This window comes from Sciurus carolinensis, chromosome 8, assembly GCF_902686445.1.
Source record: "Sciurus carolinensis chromosome 8, mSciCar1.2, whole genome shotgun sequence".
NCBI lineage: Eukaryota > Metazoa > Chordata > Mammalia > Rodentia > Sciuridae > Sciurus > Sciurus carolinensis.
Window position 1 is genome coordinate 86,022,980 of NC_062220.1, and position 14,246 is coordinate 86,037,225.

At 34.7% G+C, this 14,246-nt stretch overlaps 1 protein-coding gene across 2 annotated transcripts in view; it reads right to left on the reverse strand.

Annotated features, from left to right (window-relative positions):
- Skap2 (src kinase associated phosphoprotein 2) overlaps window positions 1-14,246 on the reverse strand; it is a 173,514-nt gene that overhangs the window by 64,024 nt on the left and 95,244 nt on the right. For both annotated transcript variants that reach the window (XM_047560671.1, XM_047560670.1), the window contains exons 5-6: window positions 10,995-11,072; window positions 9,848-9,931 (exon numbers count right to left, since the gene is read on the reverse strand). In XM_047560671.1, the coding sequence (XP_047416627.1) occupies window positions 9,848-9,931; window positions 10,995-11,072 (162 nt within the window). The remainder of the gene's footprint in view (window positions 1-9,847; window positions 9,932-10,994; window positions 11,073-14,246) is intronic.

Here is a 14,246-nt window from a genome sequence, read left to right on the forward strand (position 1 = left end):
CTTATATTTAAGAAAGTCTTTCCCCTCAGTGAACAACTCATGCAATACCCATAGGTACTAATACTCATTAGGAGGGAAGAGGAAAAGATGTCCCTTGATGTAAGTCCTTTCACTAAACATTGTCAAAACAGACACAAGTAATTGTAGGACCTCAGTTAAAGATTAATGAACATTTTACTTTTGTTACTTCTGTTTGTTTGGATCACAGAAATATAGGTGCCAATGCTTGAAATATACATTCTAGTGCTTTGAGTTATACTGTGAGGAGGAGATACCAAATAGTTACTAAATGAAAAACATTATAAGCTACCTATATATTTGTTAATTAGCTGTGGATAATAACACATTGTGGGTCCAAAAGAAACATTTCAGTTAAAATTACAAGTTTGGATAATATGGTCTGATGGCAGGAATTTCAAACCTTTCCTTTTTCCTTTGTTCTGATATACTGCAAGCATAACAATCAAGTAGTTTTTTTTTTTATAGTCACTACTATAGTTTGGATCTGGAATGTCCCTCAAAGGTGGCTTGTTGAAGGCTTGGTCACCAGCCTGTGGAGGTGGTGAAATCTTTAGGAGGACTGGCATAGTGGAAGGAAGTTAGGTCACTGGAATCATGTCCTTTAATGGGATTAGCAACCCAGCCAACTCCTCTTTCCTGGCTTTTCAGCCACCATGAGATGATAGCTTCCTCTGCAACAGCTCTCACCATGAGGTACTGCCTTGTGAAGGCCCAAAACCAATGGGCCAACTGACCATGGACTGAGACCTCCAAAACTAAGAGCCAAAGTAAATATTTCCTCTTTACAAGCTGATTGTCTCAGTATTTCATTATAGTAATGAAAGCTGACTAACATAGCCACACATTTTCTTTTCTTTTTTTTAAATATATTTTTTAAGTTTATCTTTTAATTTTTTACAGACTGCATTTTGATTCATTGAACACAAATGGGGTACATCATTCCGTTTCTATGGTTGTACAGGATGTAGATTCATACCATTTGTGTAATCATACATGTACATAGGGTAATGATGTCTGTCTCATTCCACCATTTTTAATACCCCCCTCCCTTTCATTTCCTTCTACATAATCTAAAGTTTCCCCATTCTTCTCTCCCTCCCCACCCCACACCCCTATTATATATCATTCTTCACTTATCAGGGAAAACATTTGGCCTTTGGTTGTTTGGGCTTGGCTTATTTCACTTAACATGATATTCTCTAATTCCACCCATTTATTTGCAAATGTCATAACATTATTCTTCTTTATGGCTGAATAATATTCCATTATGTATATATACCACAGTTTCTTTATCCATTCATCTGTTGAAGGGCATCTAGGTTGGTTGCACAATCTAGTTATTGTGAACTGAGCTGCTATAAACATTGATGTGGCTGTGTTAATGTAGTATGCTGATTTTAAGTCCTTTGGGTATAAACCAAGGAGAGGAATAACTGGGTCAAAAGGTGGGTCCATTCCAAGTTTTCTGAGGATTCTCCACACTGCTTTCCAGAGTGGTTGCACCAATTGTAACTACACCAGCAATGTAAAAGTGTGCCTTTTACCCCACATCCACACCAACATCTATTATTGTTTGTGTTCTTGATAATAGTCATTCTAATTGGAGTAAGATGAAATCTTAGAGTTGTTTTAAATTGCATTTCTCTAATTATTAGAGATGTTGAATACTTTTTCATATATTTATTAATTACCTATATGCCTTCTTCTTTAAAGTGTCTGTCCAGTTCCTTGGCCCATTTATTGATTGGGTTCTTTGTATTTTTGGTGTAAAGTTTTGTAAGTTCTTTATAAATTTTGGAGATAAGTGCTCTATCTGAAGTGCATGTGGAGAAGATTTTCTCCCACTCTGTAGGTTCTCTCTTCACATTCTTGATTGTATCCTTTGCTGAGAAAAAACTTTCTAGTTTGATTCCATCCCATTTATTGATTCTTGCTTTGATTTCTTGTGCTTTGAAGTCTTATTGAGGAAGTCTGATCCTAAGCCAACATGATGAAGATTCGGGCCTATTTTGTCTTCTATTAGGTGCAGGGCCTCTGGTCCCCTTGATCCATTTTGAGTTGAGTTTTGTGCAGGGTGAGAGATAGAAGTTTAATTTCATTTAACTGCATATGGATTTCCAGTTTTCCCAGCACCATTTGTTGAACAGGCTATCTTTTCTCCATTGTATGTTTTTGGCTCCTTTGTCTAGTATTAGGTGACTGTATTTATGTTTTTGTATTTATGTGGTTTTGTCTCTGTGTCTTCTATTCTGTACCATTGGTCTGCCTGTATATTTTGGTGCCAACACCATGCTATTTTTGTTACTATTGCTCTGTAGTATAGTTTAATGTCTGGTATTGTGATTCCTCCTGTTTCACTTTTTCTACTCAGGATTGTTTTGGCTATTTGAGGTCTCTTGTTCTTCCAGATGAAGTTCATGATTGCTTTCTCTATTTCTATGAGGAATGCCATTGGGATTTTAATTGGAATTACATTGGATGTACAGTGTCTTTGGTAGAATGGTCATTTTGACAATGTCAATTCTGCCTATCCAAGAACATAGGAAATCTTTCCATCTTTGGAGGTTTTCTTCAATTTCTTTATTTAATTTTCTGTAGTTTTCATTGTACAGGTCTTTCACCTCTTTTGTTAGATTAATTCTCAAGTATTTTATTTTTTTTTAGGCTAGTGTGAATGGAGTGATTTTCCTAATTTCTCTTTCAGAGGATTCATCACTTATGAATAGAAATGCATTAGATTTACGCATATTGATTTTATATCCTGCTACTTTGCTGAATTCATTTATTAGTTCTAGAAGTTTTCTAGTGGAGTTTTTTGGATCTTCTAAATATAGGATCATGTCATCAGCAAATAGTAACAGCTTTAGTTCTTCTTTTCCTATTTGTACCCCTTTAATTTCTTTGGTCTGTCTAATTGTTCTGGCAAGTGTTTCAAGGATGATGTTGAATAGAAGTGGTGAAAGAGGGCATCCCTGCCTTGTTCATTTTCTTTTCAAATACTTAAGCATTTATTTTTTTATCTAAATTATTTTAAAGTGATACATAAAGACATAAAAATCATTCATGTTTATTGGGTATTACTCAGCTACACATTTTTAACCATCGGTATTAACTTTATTTAAAAACAAGATAGTAGTTGTAAATGAAGAATAAATAAATCACAGGCAGTTTTGAAGAAAAGGAAGTTAAAGACCTTGTTTCTACTTTATTTTCTTGCAGTATCTATTATTTTCCTCTAAAATTGAAATTCATATAATAACTATGGTATGGTTTTTGAGACTATCACAACAAAAAGTACTGTTAAGACAACCACTACACAGAGAACATCTTACTATCCTGTATGTATTATCTTCATAGAGCCTCCTACAGAATGCTGCTGCTGCTGCTCCTATCCTCACAACATGAGAGGGTTAAAGATAAGCAGCAGCTCCACTATGTACTCAAGGCAGTGGAGCCTCTGCCTCCGCTCATTCTCCATCACTTTCAACTTCAGAATGCATCATGCCTTCAATATCACCACCTCCAAACCTTCCAACATCCAAAGAGAGCTTGTCATGCCATCTGCATACCTTCAATGCTTTGAAACATTAACTGCCCCTTAGGAAGGCCAGGTCCTGACTAGGCCTTGTAAACTCTTCACAATTTGACTTCACCTCCAGCTCAGCAGTCCTCACTCACCCACTATTCCAGTGAGCTGGCTCCCATGCATCACACTGCTTAATGGGTCCTCTGTGTCCCCTCCTCTGAGCCAATGTATTGGTTTGCAAGAATGGCACCTGAAATATAGATGCTCAAAGAATATCTACAGGTGTGGACGTTGCTATAGCTTTATATCTATCTAAATATGCTCATCTTTCTATCCATCTATCTACCCATGCAGTAAAGCAACATCTATATATTTATATAAGTAGATATCAGTTTTTCTTTTAACTTCTCTATACTGTTACAAGGTCTTCTAGCTACCAAGGCAGAAAATAAAGGCATATGTTTTATTTAAGGTTTACTGCAATAAAGTAAAAGTTAATACTTGCATATCAAAGACCAAAAGTCTATAAAATTGCAATGATTTCTGATAAAGTAGAAATAATGATTCCTACTTCTAAAGGGATAAAGATATTATTCTTCACACATCGAATGAAAACAAAATTGCAATATAAATCTTAAAAATATCAGAATTCGCTTACACACTTCACATATATCATCAGGATACAGTTATAAAATATTGATGCCCTAACCCAGAAATAATTTTCAAACTGAACAGATATGTTCTCTTTATTCCTATCAATGGTAAAGTAGTAAGGAAAGTGAGAGAGCAGATGGTCAATTTCAATGAAAAATTTAATTTCTCTGCCAAGTCCTAAAAGTTTTGTTATATTACATTATCTGTTTTAAGTCCAATTTTCTACTGACTTTTATTATATGTAGAAGATATATTATAATGAAAAATACAGTAATGTAATAAAAAACCTTTAACATACATTTAGAATGACTTGGTAGGAGCAAGGCTACTTGTTGCTGCCACTTATTGGATGATGCTGATATATTCTTTAGTTGACGGGGAGGGCAGCGTATGTCCTAAGAACAGGTGGGTACGATGAACTGCCAATCCCACCCCTCCTCAAAAGTGAGGAGAGAAAAAGTTCATATCATAATGCTGATTCAAGATCATATCGAGCTGGGTACAGTGGCATATACCTGTAATCTCAGCAGCTCTGGAGGCTGAGGCAAGAGGATCAAGAGTTCAAAGCCAGCCTTGGCAAAAGCAAGGCACTAAACAACTCAGTGAGACCAGATCTCTAAATACAATACAAAATAGGGCTGGGGGTGTGGCTCAGTGGTGGAATGCCCCTGAGTTCAATCCCCAGTACCCCCCCAAAAAAGATCATATGGAAGGTAAAAGAAAAACAACAACAGATTCCTAACTTGGCCATCATTTATGGGCACCCTGGAATGCTTGATAACCACAAAGTTGTGGAGAAAGCAAAACTTGGAGCCAGAGAGATCTGCATTAACCTTTGCTCTGCTTCTCAACAGCCCTGTGTTAACCTTTCTTGCTTAGACTAGTTCAATGTCCTCCTAAATAGTCCTGTTGATCCCATCTTTATCCATTCTAATACATCCTCTACAATACTATCATGATTAATTTTTAAAAACCAAATCTGGCTATACAGGCTCTGCTTAAAGGTCATACTCAAAATACAAACCTCAGCAAGGTCCTTATTCTCCAAAGGCTCTCATCAATCTCCAATCTGATATAATTTACTTGCTTAGCCTTACCTGACCCCTTTCCTCACTCACTCCACACACCACCAGCCTTGGTCCCAACAATGATTCCATTCATGGTCTATCATAACCCCAAATCTCCACTGTTTCCTTGCCTGGCATGTTTTACCCTTCATTGCGTTGGTCCATCTGGGCTGCTCTAACACCCACAACTGGGTAATTGATAAACAACAGAAATTTATTTCTTGAAGTTCTGGGAAGTTCAAGATCAAGGCGCCAGCAGGATCTTCAGCTAGTGAGGACTGCTCTCTCCTTTAAGATAGCACCTTGTTGCTGCACCCTTCAGAGGGGACAAACATTGAGCCATGACAAAGAAAAAGGGCAAAAGAGGCTTTTTTATAAAGGAACTTACCTCATGTATATGGGTAAAGCCCTTGAGATCTAACCATCTCCTAAAAGTCCCACCCCTTAATATTATCTCCTTGTATGTTAGGTTCCAACATGTTAATTTTGGAAGGATATATATAGTCAAAGCCTAGCACTTACCCAGCAAGTGCGCATCCTTTAAGGCCCAATACAGTGTGTGCTCTTCACCAGCAAGTCTTCCCTAACTCCCCTAGACAGTTAGCTCTCACTCCTTTGAAAACCAAGGATATTTTATTTATTTCCTGCACTGCAATTATGTCTAGCTGCCTAGTCCCCACCTCTGATCCCTCATTCTCACTTCCTCTCCCTGATACCGAAACAACTGAAACTGTCAGCACTTCTAAGGATCTTACCCCCCACCCACTGCCTTTTATCTACCAAGTGGCCCACAAATGTTTACCAAATAAAAATACAAATAAACGAGTAAGTGAATGAATGAATGGAAATCTGAATATCTAGGATGTAGGAAATTTGATGAATGAGATTCATGATAATCATGGGAAAAGGAAGGAGATGAGAGGATGGATGTGACTTCATAAAGCAATAAAATATGAACTATATGTATTTGTTACTTAAGGACCCCAAATGGCTATGAATAATAAATACAGACAATATTTATGCGTACAAAGGTAAGTGCATTATATACCCTAGAGGATGGACCCACTCTTTCTAAGCCATTACTATCTTGATAGGTCAATATGTTTTTGGCACGCACAATAAGGCAGAAAATGTGAGCTGTATATCTGTCAAACAGTAACAAAGTACAGTTTAACCTAGTAAGTGGTATCAACTCCTTCTGTGCCTTCATAATCCATTTATCTAAATCCTACTTAGTGGGAGGATTACAATTCTCATATATCTAAATAGCTCTTGCCAAAGTTTAGGTAAATGCTTCACACAATAAAAAAAAGGCTGTACAAAGTAGCCACCTCATTTCACAAAAGAAAATAAAATTTTTATTTGACACATTTCCTGGAAAGAAAATAATTTAAAGGAAAGAAATCAGAATCAGGGCAAATAAGCCAATTAAAAATATCTAAAGGCAGATAGTTTCCAAAGAGCCTAAAGGGAAAGAAATTAATTTGGAATTCCAAAGGAAGCAGCCAAAGGAGAAAAGAACCACCAAAAACAGATTGAAATCACACTTGAAATAGGAGGCTTCATACTAACTGACCAGAAGAGTTTAAGGAAAAAGAAGCCAGATCCTCAAATACCAACATGAAAAAAAGAATGTTAAAATGATATAATTTTATTAGAGCTTTATAGTTCAAATACCAACATGAAAAAAAGAATGTTAAAGTATTTTTTTATTAGAGCTTTATAGTTGTATATAATAGTTGGGTTCACCCTGACAAACTCATACATTCATGGAATTCGATTTCAGTTTGTGATCTGCCTCCTTATCCCTCCTCCTTTCCTCCCCATTCTACTTCCCCTTCCCCTTATTTCTTCCTCTACTCTACTAGACTTCCTTTTGCTCATCTATTTATTTATATTTGATTGGTTCTTTTTACCTATGTATAAAGGTGAAGTTCCCTGCAGTTTATATATGCACATAACTTGATTTTTTTAGGAATTCCTTCCGCATTGCCTCCCCTTCCCCATCCCTCCACTCTGCTTCTTGATCTCCTTCTTCCACAATACTGACTGATCTTTCCTATATGTCATTCAATCCTTCCCTTCCCCTTTCCTTTATTTTACTCTAGCTTCCCCATATGAGAGAAAACACTTGACCTTTGAGTTTCTGAGTTTGATTTATCTCACTTAACATGATATTCTCCATTTCCATCCACTTACCTACAAATGCCACAATTTCATTCTTTTTTATGGCCAAGTAGAACTCTATTGTATATATATATGACACCATTTATTAATCCATTCATTTATTGACGGGGATCTGGGTTGATTCCATAATTTAGCTATTGTGAATTTTGCTGCAATAAACATTGAGGTGGCTATCTCACTATAGTAATTCTGAATTTAGATCTTTGAGGAAAATACCAGTTATCCCACTGGGTCATATGGTAGTTCCATCCCTAGTGTTTTGAGGAATCTCCATACTGCTTTCCAGAGTATTTGTTCTAGTCTACAGTTCCACCCTCGATGTACAAGTGTACCTTTCTCCCCACAACCTTGCCAGCATTTATTATTATTTGTATTTTTGATCATAGCCATTCTGACTGGAAGAAAATCTTAGTATGGTTTTGATTTGCATAAAATGCTAATTTTTAAAAATCGGAATTGGTTGAGGGGGCTAAATGGATCACAAAGTAGTTAAAATGCAAATTACTAACAATGCCACTAACTCAGGAGGTCTCAAATAAGAATAGGACTGGGAATTTAAATAATATCCAAAATACTCTAATTGGAATTTTTTTATAGAACTTTGGTCTTTGAAGTAAATATAAACACTCCAAGGGTTTTAGGAAGGCTCTTGCTGACCTGGACCTAACTATAGGTATATACCAGTTAGAAATGGATGAAATACTGACAGTAGTATTCATTGATTCTAAAAACAATTAGAAATGAGAAGCCTAATTGAACCAAAGCTATAAGGATTTCAAACCTCCCTCCTAGACCTGTATAAAAGAGGATTTTTTTTGTGGAAAGGTAAGACCTTGATCTAAATTCACTATATTATATAAAATTATGCTTCTACAATGGTAACATAAGCTTATGATCTATGACAATCATAACTTAACTTGGGTTCTTAAGTTTTCTGACAAAATCACCTACTTACAAAAGAAGCTTGTTTGTGTATAGGTATTGACGGTTTACACTTTGATGATCCCATGATTATATTTGAGCTCATTATAGATTACTAATGGAATACAAGCTGGTCACTAAGTGCTTAATTTGTTAATTCTATTAGCCAAAGGGTGAGATCAACTTCTAGCATTATGTATTTCAAAACTATCTGAAATTGTCTCATCTACATGTTTTAATAAGGGGAAATCCTTAAAACCACAAATAATATAAAACGAAACATGAATTTTCAAACAATACTGATAAATAACAATTCCGTGAAAAAATGTATTTAGTGATTCTGGGATTTTATGCCTTTTTTTCTCCTTCAAGGCCCCCTCCTGGAAGTGAATATCTATTTCTATATGACCCTTAATTTATAATATTCAACTTTTAGTGAGCTTTCCTTAGAAAAAAAGCAAAACTAAGAATTTACATCCTTTAAATTTCATCATTTTATGCCTCTGTTTATTCAAATAATAAACATATGAACTATGAGTAAAAGGCTTATTAATCAACAAATGAAGTTATGAAATGCATCCTACTACTTGTAAATTAATATAGTGACAGTAGTGGTTAAGAACTTGAACTCTGACCATACTACCTGGGCTACAGACATATCCTATATCTGCCATTTACCAAAGTTCTGTGACCTTGAACAAAACTTGATCTCTCTGTCCTTGGTTTTCTTAACAGCAAAATAAATGGGGCTAATAATAGTAGCTACTTCAGAGAGTTGTTGTGAGTTAATCAAATTAACATAACTGCCATGCTTAAGTAGCTAAAGTGCTTAGACAGGATCTAGAATATGGTAAATTCTGTGTACATGTTTGCTATTGCTATTTACATCTGTAAAAGGAGCCCAGAAAGGTGTAGTGCACATTTAATTTTATCCGAATTTTTCTTTTAAAATATTTTCTCTTCCAGCCTTTAAAATTTCATACCTATATGGCCTTTGCTTTTCCAGAAATTCTACAACTATTGCCTGGTTGGTAAAGATTTCCGAAGGTGAAAGGACATGGATGAAAGTTATTTTACTCTCTTTCCTAATCAAGAAACACAATTGGGGCTGGGGTTGTAGCTCAGTGGTAGGGTGCTTGCCTAGCATGTGTGAGGCACTGGGTTCGATTCTCAGCACTACATATAAATAAATAGAAATAATGGACCATCAACAATTTTTAAAAATATTTTTAAAAAAGAAACACAATTGAGTTAACTTTTAAGGCAATGCAGAATTCAGAACATTCATCAAATAACGAAATAGAGAAACAGAATTATAAATTACTCTTAAACTTTGATTGCTAAAAATTCTGTTGCTTTTTCTCCATTTATCTTCAGTTTATCCTGTTCCCAAAAATTAAGGGAAGGGGGCAATAAAATGACCCCTAAACTCTCAAGCAATAGAAGTTGCTATAACTGAACAACAACCTACCTTTATCACTTCCATAATAATAGAACACTGTTTTGCTGAGAGCACACCACCGTTTCTGCCATTCAAATCCCAAAAAGCTGTGATCTGCAATAAAAGGGGAGAAAGAACAGTTTAGATAATATACATGTCATACAAATGTTAAGGCCATGTCCTTCCAGTAAAAGAAAAGATTAGTTAATATAACTTCTACAGTTCCTTTTGACTCTAACATTCTATGACTAATTAATATGTATCTTTTATTCCTAGAGACCAAAAAAAAAAAAGAACAAACAAACAACAACAAAAATCCCAATAAAACTAAAAGGAATAAAGTGAAGCAGAGATGGTGCTGCCACTCTTTTGTGATCAACTGCCTGGCAATCAAACTTCCCTGACAGAGACAGTTTCAGAAAGGTGTCTGATGCATCTGGGTTTTGGTTTCTCATCTGTTATAAAAAGGATAGTAGGGGGAGCTGACCTAGATTATTTCTATTAAATCTTTCAGCTTTAAAATTCAGCTAAGAAAGCTCAGAAAAGCAAATGGAATATAAACAGAAGGGCCCAAAGGGACTACCCGAGAGATAAGCAGAACAGTAATGAAGAGACTTTCTGCCCTTCATTTCCCATATCATAACACCACCTCCATATTTCATTTCCATTAAACTTTGGTGTTGAAAGAATGAGACCATCTGGTCAACTCCCAATTATCACGGCCAATGGAGAGGAACACTGAAACGAATAAAAACAGTGGCAGACAAGATGCCAGGCTTGATCTGAACCAGTCCGGGTGTGTGCTGGGTCGGGTGGAGGACAGCCTGCCGCTCGGCAGGGTGGGGTAACAGTGAGAAATCCCATCCTTGAGATCAGTCATGGCCCACAGCTTTCCTAGAAGACGTGGGAAACAGCTCCTGAATAATTCATAAACAGTCCAGGCTGACAACTAAAACCTGACCTAATGTTTTGTTATTTAAAATTATTTAAAGCTGAAAGTTATATTATTTTATGGTTTGAATAATGTCATCCAGATTTTCTTACAGTCCTAAACTCTTCTACCTAAAGAGCACACTGACTACACATGTATACTGCACGTATACTGTAGTATGCTCTCTTTATATTGTATCTAAGGAGGAAATCATTTTTAGATTTTAATTAGAATCTTACAACTTACCTTTTCTGCGTTTTTCAAGGTAGCCAGCCTTCAGGACGAAAGGAAGGTCCTGTGCTGCAATTGGAGGAAACTGGTTTCCTGTGGGAAGCGGAGTGGGAAATAAATGAGGTGGATAATCCATTTTAGAAAAACCAAGTGCCAGATCTCATTAGATTCAGTGTACTTTTAATTACTGAAATTGTTTAAACCCCCATTAGTCTTGTTTCGGGTCCATTCCCTAGACTAGTCCCTCTTTTCCTATAAATCTCAAGAGCAAAAAAAAAAAAAAAAAAAAAAAAAGGTTCTTCCCTCTTACATCTTAATATATTATGGTCCCAAAATATATAAATGTTCTGCAACTGAATTATCTTGAAAATGTGATACTTTAGGGTAGGACTTAGAAACTATTAATGAATAAATGCAATAAATCCATGAAAGAAAGTTCAGAAATTTTTTAGAATCATATAGTTCTTTACATTTCTATTGGATTAACTCTTCAAGAATTTCAATGCATTTTGACTGTTACTCAAATATCCTTATTCCTACAAAGTAAAATATAAGATTATTTTTTCCCAAAATCAAATGCTAAAATTTATTTCTCTGAGTCCATGTCAAATATTCTTTCTCCCTGATTGTATTTGTAGAGAAATCTTACAGACATTTAAGTGAGTATGCTTTAGATTTTTCTAGGGAAAGAGTCTAAAAACTAGATTGATTTGCTATAACTATCAAAAACAAATATGGGATCCCTATAAAAAAATTAAAGATTAAACTAATGTTAAGTCAAATTAGAAATTTGTATATTTTTGGTGATGGGTGATAGGTAACTCAATAATTTCACAAGGGTTCACCATTTTTATAAACTTCATTAGAAATACATTAGTTATCCCCAGAATTTTACTAGAACTCTAACAAGTGAAACAGTGAACTTAATTAAAGCTTCTATGGAACATTCAATGAAACTAGTTTTAATATAGCTTATGATAGAAATATGTTTGGTAGAAAGTTTATTATATACAAATTCAACACAGAATTTTATCAGTTTTTAAAAAATATCCTGGGGATTAAGGTACCTTTGGTATAAAATTATAGATACATTTCCTGAAGAAATAAACCTTAAAGTTAAAGCACTAATTTTAGTTCCCTGGTGGATTAATTTCACTCAGTAAGCATAAAACAGTATAGTGATAATGGTGATAGTGGTCTGATTTAGTTCACTGAGAAGTTAAATGCTCTTCACATACAGAATAAACAGTTTAGAAGTCTTAAGAAAACTCAAATTGTTTGAAGAAATGGGTACCTTTAGCATAGCTTTCAAGTTTAAAAAAATTACTGGTAATAAAAAGAGGGAGAGGACAGGGGGAGAGAAGAAAGAGGGGGATGTTAGATTTTGCTAGGGTAAATATATATATAACTTGAGTGTTTTGCTTTAAGAAAAATGTTGATTAAATTTCTACCTGATAAATCATAATAATATTTGATGTCATAAGCAATACTTATTCTGATTCTAAATTCATATTTCTAATACAAAATCTTTTTTTTTCATTCCTGGGGAGGAGGGAAGCAAGACATTTTTTAACTAAAATTTTATTTTTCTAAACCATTATAGCTATTTGTCCAATATTCAGAATTTACTTAAAAACTATGTGAAATTTTTTAAAAGTACATCAGTAGTAATCCCCTTAAATACTTTATATATTTAAGTCCTCAGAAGAATCATGTGATCTGTATAGCATCATAAACATATAAATACTTACTACTTTCTGATGGCTACGATATATTGGAAATTTGCTATAAGATTTTTAAAAATGAATTCTCACATCATTTAGACTCGTCCCTCTATACCTACAATGAAAAACAGTATCTTACCATCTAAGAAGACTCAGATTGATCTAAATTAAAATTCTACAAATATCCATGAATAATGATACATCATGAAAAGGAAGTTAAGGCTAGTACAAATCTATCTAGCAGGCAACATGAGGAACTGCCCAACATTTGTCACGCACAATTACATTAGCTCACTATGAGAAACTGAAAACACACCTAATTATACAACATGCCGATGAATTCACAATTACACTATCAGATCTGTTACACTATCAAAATTCATACCCCTGTCCTAAAAATAAGTTTTGAACCAGGCCATAGTTAGCATACTGTAGACATTCAACACATGTAAGATTTTATTCATTATTATAATTAACAACCATGCTATTAGTATACTGTAACTATCAGCTGGATGCTAATGTAAATGTGAGACTATGCTGTCTAGAGAATGTTCATCAGAAAGACAATAAAAAGCATGATTTAGGAACTATTCAAGTTAAGCACTGCAGTTATTTTCAAAGCAATTAAAAGATTTCCTTTGGTAAGGTAAAAGTGATGAATGAATACATTATATTCTAAGGGAGAAAAAATTAACCCAAACTCTAGACCAATCTATTTATATTACAGAAAATTGCTACATGAGCTTGGTTAAGGGGCCAAAAGTTTTCAGTATCTTGAGAAAATGAGGAAAGGTCAGTTTTCTTTTTATAAAAGGAGCTTGCATTTCTTATATGACAGTTCTACTTTTCGAGAGTAGCTTGAAAAAAATCAGACGTTAGAACTAACATCCATGCTTAGTTGCTTGGGCAACTGAGCAAGAAAAGAGTCTCCTTCCAACCTGCAACTTTTATAAGCCATGAAACCTAAGAGGATGAGACAGCTGTGGGAAAACTAAAGGGCACATCAGAAGCATTCAAACAGAAGGCCCAATCTACACTCCTCGAAACTAGTTCTAGTGGGATAAGGAACTTTAAAACTTCAAATCCAGTGTGTACTTAAAAATGAGAGAGTTGGAACAGATATGCTGGAGGAGATCACTGATTTTGAGGACTATGTGTCCATGGATGTGGCTACTTTGGACAAGATCTAAACTCCATCCCTGCAATTAGAATAAAACAAAAAAAACTTGAAACTCCATCCACTGCAATTAGAATAAAACAAAAAAAAACTTGAAAGATGATAAAGGAATCTGTAGAAATTTTAAATACTTACATCTTGAATTAACTTTTTATACGGTTTCCTTTCTACCTACTTGGTTCTTTATGTGGGACCAAATAGGTGTGTTTCACAAGAGATGTGATTCGGAAACATTTTCAAAACAGACATCTATTTTTCATTATTCTTTGTAATTTCAATTTTTGATAAGCAACTTTGATGACCATAATATCTAAACCCTTATTTTTACTATTTTATCATTAATAAATTACAATATTACAGGTTTCA